The following is a 16,527-nucleotide window of genomic DNA, read 5'->3' as shown; positions in this document are numbered from 1 at the left end:
CTTCATTTGTCCTTATGATCCATCATCGAGTCTTATGTACCTGAACAACCAGAAAATTCTTTCTCATGTCTGGCTGTCAAATGAGCCCATTTCCTTGGGTTCTAGTTGGAACATTCATTCTAGAATCCAGGTGCAGGGCCATCTGGGGATCCAACATCTAGAACTTGACATTCAGAATCAGGGGCTTTGGAACCCTGTGTGGGCAGGAGTATTTGAAAAGATGACAGAACCACATATATACTCTGAAAGGTCAAGTACAATCTCAGGAATCATTTATAGAGGTGGGTGATCCTCAAGAGTGTAGCCCACAGATCTGTGGAGGGGCACTCCAGCAGGTTTGGGGTTCCTACCTACTGAAAGTAGTTGTGTATGTGTGTGTGGGAGTGTGGGAGAATGTCATGTCCTGAGTCTGGCAGCATGAGATAAATGCTCAGGAAAAAAAGACTGGAAGGAAGTCTGGTAAAACAAACAAACAAACAAAAACATTGCTGTAACAACAATGCTGTGGCAATAAGAATCATGACAATGAGAGTTATAGCTCTTTTTTTTTCTTTTCTTTTTCTTTCTTTGGTGCTAGGAATGGAACCCAGGGCCTCATGCATGCTAGACAAGTGCTCTGCCATTGAGCCACAAACCCAGCCCCCTCTTCTATTTTTTGAAGGCCAATTACGTGCTAACCACTGTATTAAGTCAGGGCTTTGTTTGTATTATCTCAGTTAATCTCCACAACCTGCTCTTCTCTGGCTGAGAGAGTGGCCCATGGCTGGGTTTTGCCAGGTCTGCTGCATCCCTGGAGGTGGATGGTTGAGTCCTCAGGAATACTGCCCTCTCCGTGCCAGTAGTGCTGTGAGTGAGAGGGCAGAACTGACCCCCTCGGGGATGCCTCTAGGGAACCAGCCAGGCCCACTGAGCTAACCCTCCATTTGGCCCTACTCCTCTAGGCGTTGGGGCTAGAAATAGCAGTGGCTCAAGGGCTGACAATCAAAGGGCAGCTAAAAAAAGGCCCCTCAGTCTGGGCTGTGTCGCCCACGGCTGGTAGAGCCTATTTTGAGGGACAGAGTGCCGACGTGCCAATGGAAAATCCATGGGGTGGGAGTCTTCAAGGTGGGGGACCCGTGTGCCTCCCTCTTCCCATTTTGGCCCCTCACCTCTGAGTGTGCATGTGTGTGCATGTGTGCACACACACATGACTACAAGTTGCAGCCCTTAGCCTACCTTTCTAAATGTTGGACCCTGTGGTCCCTACAATAGCCTGGGAAAGGAATGAGGAAACAAGCTCAGAGAAGAAAAGTGACTTGCCCAAGGTCACACAGTTAAGAAGTGGGCAGGAGCATGGCCAATCTGGGCTTCTGAGGCCCCTGGTCCAGTGCTGTTCCCTATCGGCAACTCCTGAACTGAGGAAGCCAATACGTTGTCCTCTGGAGCGTCAAAGGCTCAGAGACAGGAACAATCATGGTATATTCCGGGTTGGACTGGGTCGGCACTGAGAAGGACACATGGGAAGAAATCCCCCAGGTCAGTTCTGATGAGATCTCTCCTGGCTGTAGCAGAGGCAGCTGGAGTGGGGCCTCAACTGCAATGAGCCCAGCCCTCACCTCAGGCCTATGATCCTTCGCCCCCACCCTGCCCAGGCCCCCAGAGGCTGGCAGCCCCTGCCAAGTTTCCAGGGAATGTGTTAGATAAGGCACTGGTGCTCATGACTCTCTCCCACACTGCCACTATCTCTGACCCTCCCGCCACCAGCAAGTGAGTAAGAATAGCAGCAGCTCTGGGGGGTAGGCACACACAGGGTCACCACAATTTGGGACAACACAACAATGCCTTCAGGAGGGTGGTTTAGGCCCTCAGATGGAGGTCTCTGGGTCTCCCTGCCCAGTCCTGCCAGGCTCCCCTGTCCTCCTGGGCAGGAAGTGCCCCACACTGTATGGTAAAGAGCAAGCCTCAGCCCTTCAGGGCAGCAGGGGATGGTGGTGGGGACATCGCTGCCACCTTCTGGATCTTGGCCAGGGGTCTGTGCTGCCCTCCACTGAGCTGCTGTGTGACCTGTAGCTGGGTGCGGTCCCCCTCTGAGCCCATAAGCAGGGGAAGGGGGTAAAGCAGCTCACTGAAGTCAGGGAGACAGCCAGCTAAGGCCTCCCCTGGGGCTGGGGCTCTCACTCTCCTGGTAACAGGGCCCCTGCCTGGCTTCTGAGAAGCCCTGAGAAGGCTGGTCAGTGGGCATATGGAGAGGGTAAGGGTCCCCAAGTCCCATGCATAGGGGTCCCTGCGATATGGTCATAGGGTAAAGGGGGACACGTTGTGGCTGATTTCCCTGCACCAGTCTCTTTGTGACATTCCTGTGAGTATGAGAGGGTTGCCATGTCACTCAGAGAAGAGGTTGTTGTCATGGAACCCCTGGAGAGCGTCACTGTAACACCGGAAATAGGAAGATCCAAGGAGCCTTCTCTCCATGTTCCTGAGTCACTGCGACACTGAGGCATGATTAAGGAAGTCAAGCTCCCTGGTCCCCACATCAGTGGCCCCTGCAGTTCTCACAGCCTGGCTCACAACATGAACCAGGACACAGGCCCCCACCCTGTCCTTGCTCCAGCCCCCTTCCCTCCTCATCTGCCCCCTGTTCTCAGGTGACTGTTCCCCTTGACCCTCTCTCCTGCCTCTTGTCTCCCCATGTCACCCACCTACAGGGCCCCAGAAGGTCAGGGGTGCTAGGGAAGGAGGCGGAGGGATGGGCTGAGGGGAGCCCACGTTCCAACAGCACACAGGTGAGACTGCACTGCACACTTACACACCAATGGGAACACGTGTGCACACTCATGCCCGAAAGAGCAACAGGGCTGCCGAGGGGTATCCCAAACTCTGTCCCCGACTAGCTTTCCAGGTGTGCTCCCACCATGCCTGCTTTCTTGAATCCTTCCACACCTCTGAGGTCCTCTCAGAAGGAAACGTGTCATCCCACAGCAGCAGGACAACTGAAAGTGAAATCTCAGGAAGAACTTCTGCCCTGAGGCCCAAACTGGAGTCCTGTAGTGGATATAGGTGGGGGTGGGGGTATCTCTGGGGTCCCAAGACTGTTTCATTCTTTGGGGGTGAGAGCTGGACTGACCGCTGGGCCTCTTGCTTCAAGAGCTCTATCACTGGGGCTGGAAAAAGTTTAAAAATATCCTCATGTTTACATTCTTTCCCAGGACGCCTCCTGGTCCTCAGTGCTGGGTCTCTTTGATCTGGCCCTGTGCTTCTGGAGGGGGTTGGGTGAAGGAGAGCGGGAGCCCCATTCTGGGGTCAGTCCCTCCATCCCTCAAGCTCCAGCCCAGTCAGAGACCCCTGAAGCCCCTTGAAACAGAGCCAGAAAGAGCCTAGGGTCTGGAAAGGAACCCAGGCCGGAAGCAATGTCTCAGGTCATCCAGCAAGGCCAGCTGGGGCTGGAGTTGGGACCCTTCTCTGTACTCCCTCCCCAAAGCCTGGACCTCATGGGGCCTCTAAAGAGTGTGGGGATGCAGACATTTTTGGGACTGGAGAAAGCCACATTTATTAAGCTTCTGCAGTGTTCTTGCATTTCCCTAAATGCATTTTGCAAGGATTTTTCTCATGTAATTCTCCCTACAGCCCCATGAATTAAGGCCCATTTTATCAACAAGTAAACTGAGACTCAGAGAACTAGTGATTTACCTGGGAACACACAGCAAAGATGAGGCAGGGCACAGACTGCATGCTCTTCTACCCGTAGGGTGCCACTGGGTACCCCACCTTGCTCTGCTAGAGTCTAAGCCCTGCCTGCAGTGTGAGGCCCACCTCACTAGCGTGAATCCCTACAAACACTACTCTACTGCTAAAGTGTTTCTCTCCCTCAGTGACCTTCACCTTCCTCTTTAGAATGGGGCTGAGAAATAGATATCCACGGATGCTCAGGGAAATTGAGCCTTGGCCCTTATGGTCAATTCTAGCACTGATGCAACCAGGGAGTGGCCTGGGGCCTGGACACTAAAGGAAGAAACCCTCAAACTGGGACAGATGCTTCAATCTGCCCTGGCATCCTGCTATCCACCCTTTCCCTTGTTGGTTCCCCACCTACCTGCTCATCAACCCACCCACCCACTAACCCATCCACTAACCCATCCACCCACCCATCCAACTATTAGCACCCCACCCACTCATCCAGCACCTAACCATCCATTCAAAACAAAGACCCAGAGAGCAGGGAAGTTCTGGCTCAGGTGCGGAATCTCACTGGTTGGATGAACCCAGGATGGTCCTTCCATCTCTTTGTGATCCACCTTTCCACCTTTACCTGAAGAAGCTGGCCAGGGTGGTCTATAAGGACCTTCTGCAGGATCTGTGGGACCAGAGACCAGCTGAAGGCTGTGGATACTTCTAGAGAGGTAATGTGGACCTTGGCCACACAGTTTTGCATTGTGATCTAGTTCCAAGACTCCAACTACCACCCTTAACCTTAACCCCCCTGACTTTCAAGATCCTCCACTGTAAAATGGGAACAATAATCTACCTTAGCAGGTTGATGGGAAGATTAGATAAGCTGCAACCTCCAAAGAACTCTGTACCCTGGATCCTCTGAGAGCAGCAGGGAAGCCCTGCTTGGGCTGGGATGATCAGTGTAACCTTCAAGGGTGGGGAGTGGGGTGGTGGGCTCTGAATTCATCTGCAGGCTTCTGCAGGCCAGCCAGGATGCTGCCCTGTTTCTCTTGGTTAGCCTTGGCCCTCATCCCACAGAAGCTGCCAGTTGTGGAGAGATTATCTCCTAAAAATAGGGCTTGGGCCCCACCAAGGTTGTTTTTCTTCCTTCCCCGTGATTTACCATCATCAGCTCAGGGTGCCTGGGACAGCAGGTCCCACCCTGGCTCCCCAGAGACTATCAGGAAGGGAACATATGGGATCAGCCTGTGTCTGGGGTAGGTCAAGGGGCAGGGATTAGAGGTCAGTCTGGAGGTGTAGGTTTGGCAGGGTGCCAGGGCCCTGGCTTAACTTGGGCCAGAGGCAGGGATTCACCTGGGGCAGTAGCAACTCCAGGGTGAACCACAGGGGTTCTTGTCCAACGCAGTGGTGTCCATCTGAGTGATTCCCCTTCCCTCCCTTTCTGCAGATGCCCCACATCCTCACCAGCCTGCAAGAGAAATCCTGAAGTGCCTAGGAGCTGCCCTGGGGCAGAAGGACCCATCATCACCTCACCTGTCCTGTTCCTGCTTGCAGGGCCCTCAAGATTCCTAAACAGGGGCTGAGGTTGTAGCTCAGTGGTACACTTGCTTAGCTCATGTGTGGCACTGGGTCTGATCCTCAGCACTATATAAAATTAAGTAAATAAATAAATAAAAGGTATTGTGTCCCATCTACAACTGAAAAAAAAAAAAAAAAAAAAGACGGGATTCCTGAACAGGCTCCTCCTGAGACTGATGGACCTCTGCCTGCCCCTGGGTGCATAGGGACAGAAGTGTTCTCACACAACAGCAGAGGACACAGACTCACAAGGTCATGTCCTGCCATGGCAAAAATGATGTCCTGAAAATACAGGAATGATGACACCCTCCAGCACTCTCCTCCTCAACCATCATCCACGTGGTTAATGATCCATCTTGCTTTGACCCCATTATTTCACCAACAGCCCATATGATGCCCCATGTTCTTCCTTACAAGGAACCCCAGTCTTGTCCCTCAAGCCCCCAGACCTATTCTGTGCAGCAGGAGATGGGGAAGGCCTGAAGGGGTAAGTGTGTTCACCCACACACATGCATGCACACATGCTTGTGGACACGCAGACACAGGCACAGCAATCCGTTAGAGCCCAGCCCAGCTTGCTGAGGCTTTATTATTGGACAACAAGCTGCCATTTGGAGTATTCCCATGCATAACCCATAGAGTCAGTGTCCAGGCTCTGGGACTTGTCAGGTAACAGTGCCTCTGCCCAGGTAGGTGGAGGGGCTTTTACTCTATCCTCATCTCCACTGGACCTTGGGTACTGGAACCTTTCCCAGTGGATTCAGATGGAGTCAGAGGCCAAAACTTCCAGTTGGGGCTTCCTGGTTCACTCAGACTACCGCTTTCAGGGGCACACTGTCTGCTGGCTGATCCAGGTCCTTCTTCCTTGCCAGGGCCAGGTGGGTGAAGATGAGGATGAGGAAGAAGCCTGAGGGGCCCAAGAGGGATGGATCAGCCCTCAGGAGGGTGTGGGACTTGTCATTACTAGGGACCCAATGCTATTGGCATTGCTTTAATAAAGAAAGGAAGTTTCCTAGACAGTGTCCCAGAGGACGGACAGGTATGACTCCTAGTGTTGCACAATTCAGACCACTTGGTCTTCTCATCCCTCGCCAGGGCCTCACTGCACTGAGGCAACCCAGGAACACTCCAACCTCCAAAGTCCCCTTCTGGGAGACAGTTTGGGTGGAATTCATCCGGGAGTCAATGAGTTGCTCCTGTGTTTCTCCAAGAGAAAGGCACATCATAGCTTTCTGCCAGAACCAGCAAAGAAAACCAGCAAGGAAAAAAATGTTAAGGAGCTAAAGAAATACAGGGAATAGAGAAGGTAGTTTGAACTGAAGGAACCAGGCTGGGAAGAGCTGGGATCTGCCACATCCTGGCTGTGTAACCTCATACAAGTTATTCACCTCTCTGATCCACAGGGACCTCATGTGCAAAAGGGGAAGAAACCAGGATCTACCTCACAGAGTAATGAGAGAATCTCATGTGACGATTCAAACGAAGTGCATCATGGGCCTGACATGGTGCATAATAACATAATAGAAAATGCTCTTATAAGTGATGATTGTGATGTCTATGATGCCAGGGAACACGAGTACAATAAGTAGGAGAGTTGGGGGTTCCTTTTTCCAGACCTGGCATCATTGTAGGGACAAGGCACACTGTTCCTCTGGAAACTGTGGCTCCAACCAACCATCACCCTGCCCCATGCAGGAGCCCATCCTCCATTACCTATTGCTGCCAGGGTGCCCACAAGGATGCCCACTGCCGACAGCTTTGTGGGCATGCCCTTCATGCGGCCCACCTTGCGCATGCACTGTCCCTCCACATTGCAGCGGCACACAATCACTAGGGGGCAGAGTAGAGGAAGGTGAGAGTGGTGCAGGAGGGCTCTCTTGGCTGCTTAGAGACACCTGTCTGGTCAACTGGCTGATGTGTATTTTTGTCACACACACGTATGAGTGGGTATGTGAAGGTGTGTGCTCTGTTCTTTGTGTGCCCAGGTGCATGCAGGTATGTGGGCTCAACCACAAATGTGCAAGCGAGTACAGGGGTATGCTGTCTGTGTGAGCCTGCATGATGTGTATCAGCCCTTCCCTCTGCACCCTGGTTCTCCCTCAGGCTTCTGCACCCAAGCCCCAGCCTCACCTCGAACCAGGAGCTGCCACATCCGGGCATTGTGGCTGACAACCACGGGGACTACATGTTCTCGTGGCTCTACCCAATGCAGGGCCAGGGTGAGGTAGGCATGAGAACCTGTCAGGTTGCAGGCAGTGACCAGGGTCATTAGCCTGACAGATTCACTGGGGGCTGCTCCCCCTAGGTCTAATGCCAGCCCCATTTCACTTCCAGGTGACCGTCCCTCTCTTCCCCCACCACATACCATTGAGAGGCTGGAGGCGCCAATCCCGCTGCACTGTGGGGTTGGGACCTAGAGAAAAGCTGTAGGGACCGTGCCCGCTGACCATGTCAGGGTCTTCACTGGTGATGAGCACACCATAGTCCTGGCGTGGTGTGCAGAGGTGTCGGGCAGGTACAGGGGTCAGAGTCAGGGTAGGGGCAGGAGGGGCCTTTAGGAAGCGGACCACCAGGGTGGCAGAGGTACTCAGTCCCGGCTCATCTGTATTGTTGGGGATGAGAGTGAACCCCAGAGTTCCTGGGCTGGTCCCTCCCCACACAAGCCATCGGTTTCATCCTGCCGCCTCCCCGCCACTCTCCCTCCACTCCGCCCCCCTCTCCCCATCCCATCATCATCCCTATGGCTGTCTCTTCCTCACAATGCGCTTCACTCTTTCAGTATTCTGAATAGCTACTTGTCCACCTGTGCCTTTCTAGATGCCAAACCTGTCCCCACTGCCACCCCTGCTGCTGCTGCCAGTATCCAGCAACATGGTAACCCCCTCAACAGAAGAGCCCACCACTGTTGCTCTTCCCTGAACCTTATGACATACCCTCCCCAGGGCCAGCTGTTCATCCTGTCGAGGCTCCATTCACAGTCCTCCAACCTGGCCTCAGAGTCCCATTTGGCTCATCTCCAACACTCCTGCCCCAGAGGCAGCCCCTGGACCTTCCTTCCACCTCCCTTGTCCAGTACCTCTGCCCTGAGCTTGTCCCTGAAGTCGACATCCTAAGAGGCCATCCGGAAGTTAAGGGTTTGGGTTGGGGGATTTCAAGTGTGAAGTTAGGCAGGTGGTGAAAGAGAGGAGGCAGAGACCAGTTAGACCTGGCTCCCTCCTACGACCTGGGGGTAGACCCATTCTCAGAAAGAGACCCTGGACTTAGCTCCTGTCACTCTCTCTTGCCTGGGACTCGGTGGTTGTCTGCAAGGATCCCAGGAAGGAAGTTCAGGACTGTCTGTCCGTCTGTCTGAGGTTTGCATATGGGACTAGTAAGATTTGCATAGTTACTTCAATATGTAGTCCAGTACCTCCCTTCTGGAGGTTCCCCATCACTGCCTGGCCATACCTGCATCCTGGGCCTCCACAATCACTGTGTATGAGTCCCCAGGCTGGGCGCCATGCAGGGACTGGGCCGTGTGCACTTCCCCAGAGAACTCCTTGATGCATAGCCAGCCCTCTGAGTCATTGACCAGGGAGAACCTGAGGCCCAGAGAAAGGGGTGGAGGTAAGGAGGCACTGGGACTATGTACGGGGTCTTGCCCAGAAATCCTCAGGACCGCATGACCTACTAAGGTCCACATTCTCTCTGTGACTCAAGGGAAACAGCAGTGCTGGGATGCCCAGGCTTTCTCCCCAGCTTCAGGAGTTGGTGGTGGGGGACTTGAACAATGGATACTGTGGATGGGGGAGAACTACCTAATTCAGGGTTCCAGGGCACCCTGCAAAGGGGTCTGGGTGGGGTCAGAGCCTGGGTTGACCTTTGTTTGTGCTGCAATCTGGATGGAATGTGGGGAGAGCCTGAAGCCCCCTCCAGGTGAGATTCTATGGGGTCTGAACAACCCCTCCATGCCCTCCCCAATCCATCCAGCCTTGAGGATTCACAATCTTGAGGACTATTCTAGGCCATAGATAACGTGAGTCTCCTCTGAGGCCCTGGAGTCTTCCTGGGAAGCAAGGGAGATCCAGCCCAAGGAAGGACTGGGCTTCAGGCTCACCTGAGGGTTCTGCTCATAGGGTCTGAGGGCTGGATGGTAAGCAGCAGGGACCCAGCTGGGGTGCTGACCGGGATCCTGGCCTCATAGCTTTCCTGGTCCAACTTGGGGGGTGGTATCATCCTCTCCACCAGCACAGTCACTGTGGCTGTGGATCCAGGGCCTGGACCTGGGCCCACCAGTTCTTCCACGTTTCGTACCACCACCACCACCTTGTGATGGGGAGCTGCCTCATAGCTGAGGTTCTGGAACCAGTGAGGCCCAGGTCACTGTGTGGTCTGGGGCATGGCACACCTGTGCATGTATGTGTGTATGTGTGTATGTGTGTGTGTGCCCCTTTCCCATCTACTCAGACCCTTATCCTTACCTTGCGGAGTCTGAGTTGGACATGACCAGAGTCTGGCTCCCAATCCAGGCCAAATATCCCTTCCATGTTCCCTGCTTCAATGGCAAAGTCCATAAGGCGGAAGGCAGGCTCAAGGTCAGCATCAGTGGCCATGAGAGTGGCTACCAAAGTCTCAGGCTCCACATCCTCAGGGAGGCTTATAGGCCCAATCTGGAGAGAGGGCAAGGGGTATTGAACCCTACCAACATCCTTCCCAAGGTCTACTTCCTGCTTTTACTTACCTGGGAGGTGGTGAACTCAGGAGCATGGTCATTGATGTCTGTGATCCTAACTGCAATCTCACACGTGCTGCTGAGTCCTGAGGCAGGAAAGGGCTTCTTGTTGGTGAGACCCCAATAGGAACAGAGAGGGAGGGGACCCAGGTCACCATCAGGGCACTTACCACCCTCTGCTCCTGCTAGGTCAATGGCCAGCACCTGAAGCAGAATGTTCTCGCCAGCTTTGAGTGGGGCAGTCCCCAGAGTCACACTGCCTGAAGTGGGATCCAGCTCAAAGGTTTTCCCCTCTGCCCCCTCTATAGGTTCAGGACTCAGCAGCCGATACACAACATGGGAATTGGGAGAGCCAGGGGCATCTGCGTCCTCTGCCGACAACCTTGTCACTTCAGTGCCTACAAGAGGCCACACCTGGGTGGGACCACGGCCCCGACTAGAGGCCCTAAGTCCCCACTCCTGCTTCTTTTTTGTGCTGAACTGGACTTGAACTTGTGTGGGGAGAAGTGTTGGAGGGGGACAGTAATATGAAGGCCTGAAGCTAGACCCCCACCCCAGAGAAGCAAGATGGAATGCTTTACAGAGATTCCACCTTTCCCTCACCCCTGACAAGACCCACAGCACACCTGGGGAGCTGAGTTCAGGGATGCTGACTGAGGGACCACGAGGGAGGCAGATGGGTCTGTTGTCATTCTCATCCGTCACCACCACATGTAACTCCAGGGGTGCCGTGTAGTCCTCACCATGGGAATTCTGAGCCCGCACCTGGAGCATATACTGCAGTGGGCAGTGGGAGGCTTCGGGTCAGGGCCAAGGGTGGTTCCAGGCCAGCCTGGGTCTAGGTCCCTTCTGGTGGCCAGCTCCAGCTCTTCTGTGCTCTCTTCCACTGCCTCAGCATCTGTGGGGGATGGGATACCCCCAAAAGCCAACCAGTGACTAAGCACCCTCTGGCCTACCTCCCTGGCTTCCCTCTCACCTCACCTCAGCCTGGGCCTCTCGGTCCAGCTCCCTGGTCACATGAAGTTTCCCCTCTGTGTCCACTTCAAATGGCCCAGGGGGCTGGCTCTCCAGGTGATAATGGACATCCCCCCCACTCCAGCGTGCCTGAGAGGAGGATACAGAGTGAAGGCACTCCATGCCGAGGCAGGAATGATCAACGTCAGTCCTTATGCCCCAAAGAGATCCCCAGTTGAGGAGGCTGAACCCCCAACTATCATGTGACTTTAGGCAAAATGCTCTCCTTCCTAGGCCTTGAGGGCAGGTAGGGGTGTAGGGAGTACTTCTCATTGTGGTTTTGCTCCGATTCAAACCTGGTCCTGGCGCTCAGTACCCTAAGTATTGAGGTAAAGTATTTCGGGCACTGAGTAACCAGGTTACTTTCTTTTCTGTCCTTTCAAGCTGGGCCTGACCCAAGGGCATTCCTAGATGAGGCCTGAGACATTCCTGTCCTAGGTGACAATCCCCATGGCAGCAGGAGGTAGCAGCTGTTCTCCCCAAGGAAGACTTGGGCAAGCTGGGGAAGTCAGAACACAGAGCCACACCTGCCAGAGAATGGCAGGTTAGGGACTATGAACTTGGTCCCAAAGCCTTACACACCCTATTCTACAGTGAGAAGTGATGGGAAGAGTGGAGGGAGGAGTGGGGGTCAAGTTGGTTTCCAACTTCCAACTGTCCATGAGCCTCAGGCCCAGCTGCACCATCCTGGGATTGCTTTGGCCACTGAAGACCACTTACTTACCTGGGAAATGTGGTGTGGGTACAGAACTTCAAGATTCTCTGCCAGGTGGATAGTCCCTAGGGGTACCCAGGTGCTCTCTACTACAGAGATCTCTATAGTGGCTGTGGCCTGGTGGCCTGAGGCTTGGTCACCCATATCCTTGACCTGTACCAACAACTCGTAGGGTCCTGCCAGGGCATGGTCTAGGCTGGTGCTTCCTAGAAGGGATTAGGATGGTTATCCAAGCATGAGTCCAGGGAGCAAGAACCAGGGTAACCTTAACAGATACCAAACACAAAGCCAAGCATGTGACAGGGGTTCAGGAAACTCTCTTGCCCAAAGGATGAGAGGAGACTTTAGCAGCATCATGAGACTCCAACTAGGATTTGACAGTTCACAATGTCATTTCCATATCTACTCACACAGTGATGGTTATTGGACTGAGAGGTAAATGAATGGCCAGGATGGGGATGTGGTAGATGTGGGTAGGAGGGGGAGATGGTCAGTTGGATGAATGAATGGTTGACTGGGTGGATGGATAGGCATTTGGGTGAGTGCATGGGAGAGTGTGTGGATGAGTGAATGTTGGACAGATGGGTTCCATGGGTAGTTGCAGAGTAGATGTGTGAAGGGGTGACTGGCTGGGTGAGGTATAATGCACTTTTTTTTTTCTCTTTCCTCAACCAATGCCTCTAGTCTGAACTCCCAGTCAAGATCTCTTCTGTCTTCCGTTCTGAGGCTCCTGGACTACAGCCCTTGAGCCATTTCTATCTGGTTTCCTGAGTGTGGAGCAGAGGCACGCCACTGTTTCCTAGCTCTCCATGCGTGGCCCAGGCATGCCCTCTGCCTGCTACTGCGTCCTCCCCCTCTATCTCAAGCTCCAACTCCTCAGTCCCTTGCAGCTCAGAGGCCCTCTTATTCAGTTTCTCTGACCCTCCCTCAGGCTCACCCTCAGGGCTGAGAGCCAGAGCCCCCAGTCGAGGCTCCAACTGGAACATGTCTGGTGAAACCTGGGCTGGTGCCTGGCTCAGGATCTGAAATCGAAGATCTGAGTTGGCTGTTCCTGGTGCATCCCCATCTGAAGCCTCAAGGAAGAGGAAGGGGATACCTGGTAAGTGGGGAGAGGTACACTGTAAGAGATGGTGGGGGTGGGGAGTCTCCCATGCCTCCCTATCTCTCCCTAATTCTTCCTTCCATATCCATCATGGAATAAGGATTCTGAAGGTGAGACACAGCTTTTCACCCCACTTCATAGGTAAGCAAACTGAAGCCAAGAGTAGATGGGGCCCACAACAGGGTGGGGAGGGTGCAGGATGGGACAGAGATAGGGGAGCAGCTTGGACCCTGGCTGCCCTGTCCCTGTACTGATCGTCTCTTTACTCTCTGTTGTCCCAGAAGTGTTCACCTCACTGTTACAAGTTGTCTTCCCTGGTCACTCACCAGGCCTGGTACCCTGACTCAGTTGAGCTCTGTAGATGGCCTGGGAGAATTGGGGCACCTGGTCATTCTCATCCTTCACATGCACAATCACAAGCTGTGGACCCCACAAGACAAGTCCATCCTCAGCCTCCAGGGTGACCTGGCAAAGAAGAACAGTCAGTGCCCAGCCCTGCCCTGCCTACTTTTCCCTATACCTTGCCAACCATACCTGCAGCTGATATTCTGCCTGTTCCTCTCTGTCCAGGGCCCTGGTCACCATCAGGAAGCCAGAATCTGGATCCACAGCAAAGGGGCCCTCAGCTGCCATGTCTGAGTCCCCTGTCAGCACAACCCGACCTTCAGCCTTCTCACGGGGCAGTGGCAGCTGGTAAGAATGGAGGCAAAAGAAGTGGGGGCCAAGCTCCTGAAGAATGCCCCTTCACCCACTTTACATGTGGGGCAACTGAGTCTCAGAGAGAGCTGGCACTTACCAACTCTCAAGCTCACCTTGGTCAGATACAAAGGGAAATTTCCACCATAGTTTTCAGGGACTTCCACATGCAGTTCTGCAGCCTGGGCCTCAGGGAAAGCCTGTGGTTGAATGCTCACCTTAACCCACGGTCTATCTTCCTGCATAGGTGCTGCGATGTGATGGGAAGGGGAATTTCTGCCCCTTCTCTGTGCCTGGCTCTACCACAGTCCATCCACCTTCTGGCTTTTGACCTCCTGACCCCCCATCTGTCCCGCAGCCCCAGTTCTGAGCCCCCCATTTCCATATTCTTCCCATGGTGAGTAAATTGGTCCAGATGGAGTAGGGGGAAAATGTTGCCAACCCCCAAGACCCAAGACCAGGGCCTGAAGGAGGGGACAGGACCCAACTCACCTGGATGACGTAGAGGCAAAGCAACCACAGCCAGGCAGGGACCATGGTCAGGGTGGGCCTGAGGGACATGGCAGTGAGAATCTGGCCCACATGAGTGGAAAGAAGGTTCTATCCCACCCACACAGCCAGAAGAACCTCACTCTTCCTCCTCTGTGACTCACTGTTGCCTGCAGGGAGGTGTCTAGCTCCTCACCAAGACCCAGCAAGACTCCCAGACCCATTTGGCTCTTGTTCCCGAAAGATCCTCTCCAGACCTTTGTCTCTCTCAAGTCCTGACCTCCCTAGCTCAATAGATCCCAACGTGACAATTTTGCAGCAGTCCCCCCACAACTCCGCTGCCACACACACACACAGCAAATCACAAAAGTTTTAGATGGAAAGACTGTAACTGTGAGGTCACTTTCTGTAGTTGCCTCCTGTTGCAGGCAAGGTCTGAAGGACAGGGCCTGATCAAGGTCATAGAGGACTTGACCACAAGAGCGTTCCTCCTGGAACAAGGATTCATGACCCGGGGTCTCAGGGACTGTCCTACTTCCCACTGCCACACTCCAGACATGGAGTGCCCCTGGGGAAGGAGCTCTGCCCTCATCTTGGCATTTTCCAGCACTTGGCCTATAGCTGAGCAGACAGAGCATCCACAACCACTCCAAGATGGATTCCTGAAAATTATTCCCCAAAGGACAACCAAAAGACAGGGTGGTGACCCCAAACCCACCTTCAACCCCTCCCCCCACTCCCAGTCCCTCACCCTTTGGTGCCAAAGGCGGCTCCCTTGGTCCAGTTGCCAGGAAAGAGGGTTCCTTCTGCAGGGAGCTCTGGCCAGCCTGGGCTGGGTGGGGTAGGCAAGGCGGGCACTTGAACAGGTAGGCGGGCCAGCCCCCACTTGCTCAGGAGTGGAAAATGCCACTGGGCCCACAGCAGCAGGCCTGGCCCCGCCTAGCCCCCCAAGTTACTCATTGACATTGGAAAGCTGGTTGCTGCTCAACTTCCGTGACTGCCAGCCCCAGGAGGTGGGCAAACCATGGCCTGGCCCTCCCCTGTCCTGACACAGCCCAGTGGGCACTCCTTGGCCTTCTGGACTTGGACATTACTTTTTCCGTGGCTCTAGACTGGTCCCCACTCCTTCTCTGTGTGCCGGCATCCGTAGCTGCACCTTTTCACACTTGTTCCTTTTGCCTGGAAAGCCCTTCCCACCCCTCATCTTTGTGGTAACTACCACACTTCAGTACTCAGGGCATACGGTCCTGAGTGCTCAGAGGCTGGTGCAGAAGCCTCCTCTGGGAACACCCCCACCCCACACATATGCTTTCTCTATCAGTGTATAGATGACACCAGCTTGTTCCCCATTCATTAGACTCAGAGACCCTCCAAAGCAGGATTCAAATTTCTAGTCACAACCTGACCCTCGCCTTGCCCAGGCAGCTCCCAACTGGTTTGTGAAACTAGATCTGAGGGCAGATGAGGAAGGCATGACCTGAAGTGGGCATTAAAGGTTCTAGACAGCTCCCCAGTGGGACTAATAGGTGCAACCTGTGAGCTCCTTTGAGGCTCCCCATATCCTCACACTGGACCCTGATCACTGATAGAGTTGGGACAGTGAATTGTCTTGTGCCTCTGAGAAGGAAAGAGAAGACTGAGCCAATTCTGGTGACCTTGAGAAACTTGCAAGGCTGAGCAGAGCCCTTCCCCCAACGAGTGCTTCCAAGCAGATCCAGGAAGGGCCTGGGAGTCTGAGATGAGGGGGAACAGGGAGATATCCTGGCTTCCCGTCCCTCCCTGTCCTTGGAGTTTCCCATGGTCTCCCCTGAGGCCTTCCCACTGCGTATCTGGTTAGACTCTCTTAGGCTGGCAAGTAGGCTGGGGCCTGTCAGCTCCCCATGACCCCCGACTTGTCACAAGCTGAGTGCCTGCCTCTCAATCACTTGGGCATCCAGTCCAGGTCAATGATGTGTTAAAAGGATCTCACAGATGTTGAGCTCCCACTATGCGCAGGACCTCTCTGAGCACACACTATTCTACCCACTCCATTCTGAAGGGGGCACTGTCTCCAAACCACACACTGGGGCACAGAGAAGCGATTTACTCTAGGTTACACAGTCAATAAGTAGCAGAGCCAGGAAGGCCAGGGTTCCTCTTCAGGGTTGGGGACCTGCCCTAAGAAAACCATGCCTTTCACATGACTCAAAGTATGTTGGCAGCGGGCACAGGGAGCAGCAGCAGTTTTAAGCTGTTAACACATGCCCCTGGGGGGCATGTGAGTGAGTCTCAGTGGACACACACACACACACACACGCACACACTCACAACAGGACCAGCCTTCAAACCTCATTGAACAAGTTGTAATCGGGGTTCTAATCAGGTCTTGGAGACTTCCAGGGATTGGCAAAATGAATAAATGGAATTAATGTAGAAATGTATGGATCATATCCCAGACCCCTCTCAGAAGTTTCCCCATCTTGTCCCAGGCTGTCTCCAGGCTTTGGAGATGAGCAGACCTGTGTACCAGCCCCCATTCAGTTACTTCCTATTTATTACCAAATGCAAATGCTCTTTCCTGAAACCATGCACGGT

The 16,527-nt window shown here is 53.9% G+C and overlaps 1 protein-coding gene across 6 annotated transcripts; it reads right to left on the bottom strand.

The window, feature by feature from the left end:
• Positions 1–5,786: 5,786 nt before the first annotated feature.
• Positions 5,787–14,830, bottom strand: Cdh16 (cadherin 16). 6 transcript variants are annotated; one of them, XM_047527065.1, is made up of 18 exons: positions 14,705–14,830; positions 13,957–14,014; positions 13,581–13,664; positions 13,303–13,458; positions 13,095–13,233; positions 12,604–12,762; positions 11,676–11,872; positions 10,919–11,041; positions 10,564–10,714; positions 10,108–10,335; positions 9,947–10,023; positions 9,687–9,875; positions 9,323–9,564; positions 8,674–8,807; positions 7,592–7,828; positions 7,357–7,464; positions 6,940–7,056; positions 5,787–6,133 (listed from the first exon to the last, which is right to left on the bottom strand). In XM_047527065.1, exons 2-18 carry the CDS (start codon positions 13,999–14,001, stop codon positions 6,036–6,038), a joined length of 2,484 nt encoding a protein of 827 aa, XP_047383021.1. In that variant the 5' UTR covers positions 14,002–14,014; positions 14,705–14,830; the 3' UTR covers positions 5,787–6,035. The 6 variants fall into 6 exon arrangements, 5 of the variants coding, with proteins under 5 accessions (XP_047383021.1, XP_047383024.1, XP_047383023.1 ...); XM_047527068.1 differs by lacking the exon at positions 7,357–7,464; XM_047527067.1 differs by lacking the exon at positions 13,581–13,664.
• Positions 14,831–16,527: the final 1,697 nt, after the last annotated feature.

The sequence above is a fragment of the Sciurus carolinensis genome, chromosome 16, assembly GCF_902686445.1.
Source record: "Sciurus carolinensis chromosome 16, mSciCar1.2, whole genome shotgun sequence".
Taxonomy (NCBI): Eukaryota; Metazoa; Chordata; class Mammalia; order Rodentia; family Sciuridae; genus Sciurus; species Sciurus carolinensis.
Note: the sequence above shows the minus strand (reverse complement) of the source record. Positions and strands in the feature narration are given on the sequence as shown.

Bases quoted from the DNA above. Each gene is read 5' to 3' on its own strand.
- Cdh16 (XM_047527065.1), bottom strand. From the start codon at position 14,001: ATGGTCCCTGCCTGGCTGTGGTTGCTTTGCCTCTACGTCATCCAG. The intron at 11,042-11,675 runs GTAAGTAAGTGG...TCCTCCTCTCAG, and splicing joins ACCCACACCACATTTCCCAG to GCACGCTGGAGTGGGGGGGA. The intron at 6,134-6,939 runs GTAATGGAGGAT...TGGGCCCCTCAG, and splicing joins GGGCACCCTGGCAGCAATAG to GCTTCTTCCTCATCCTCATC.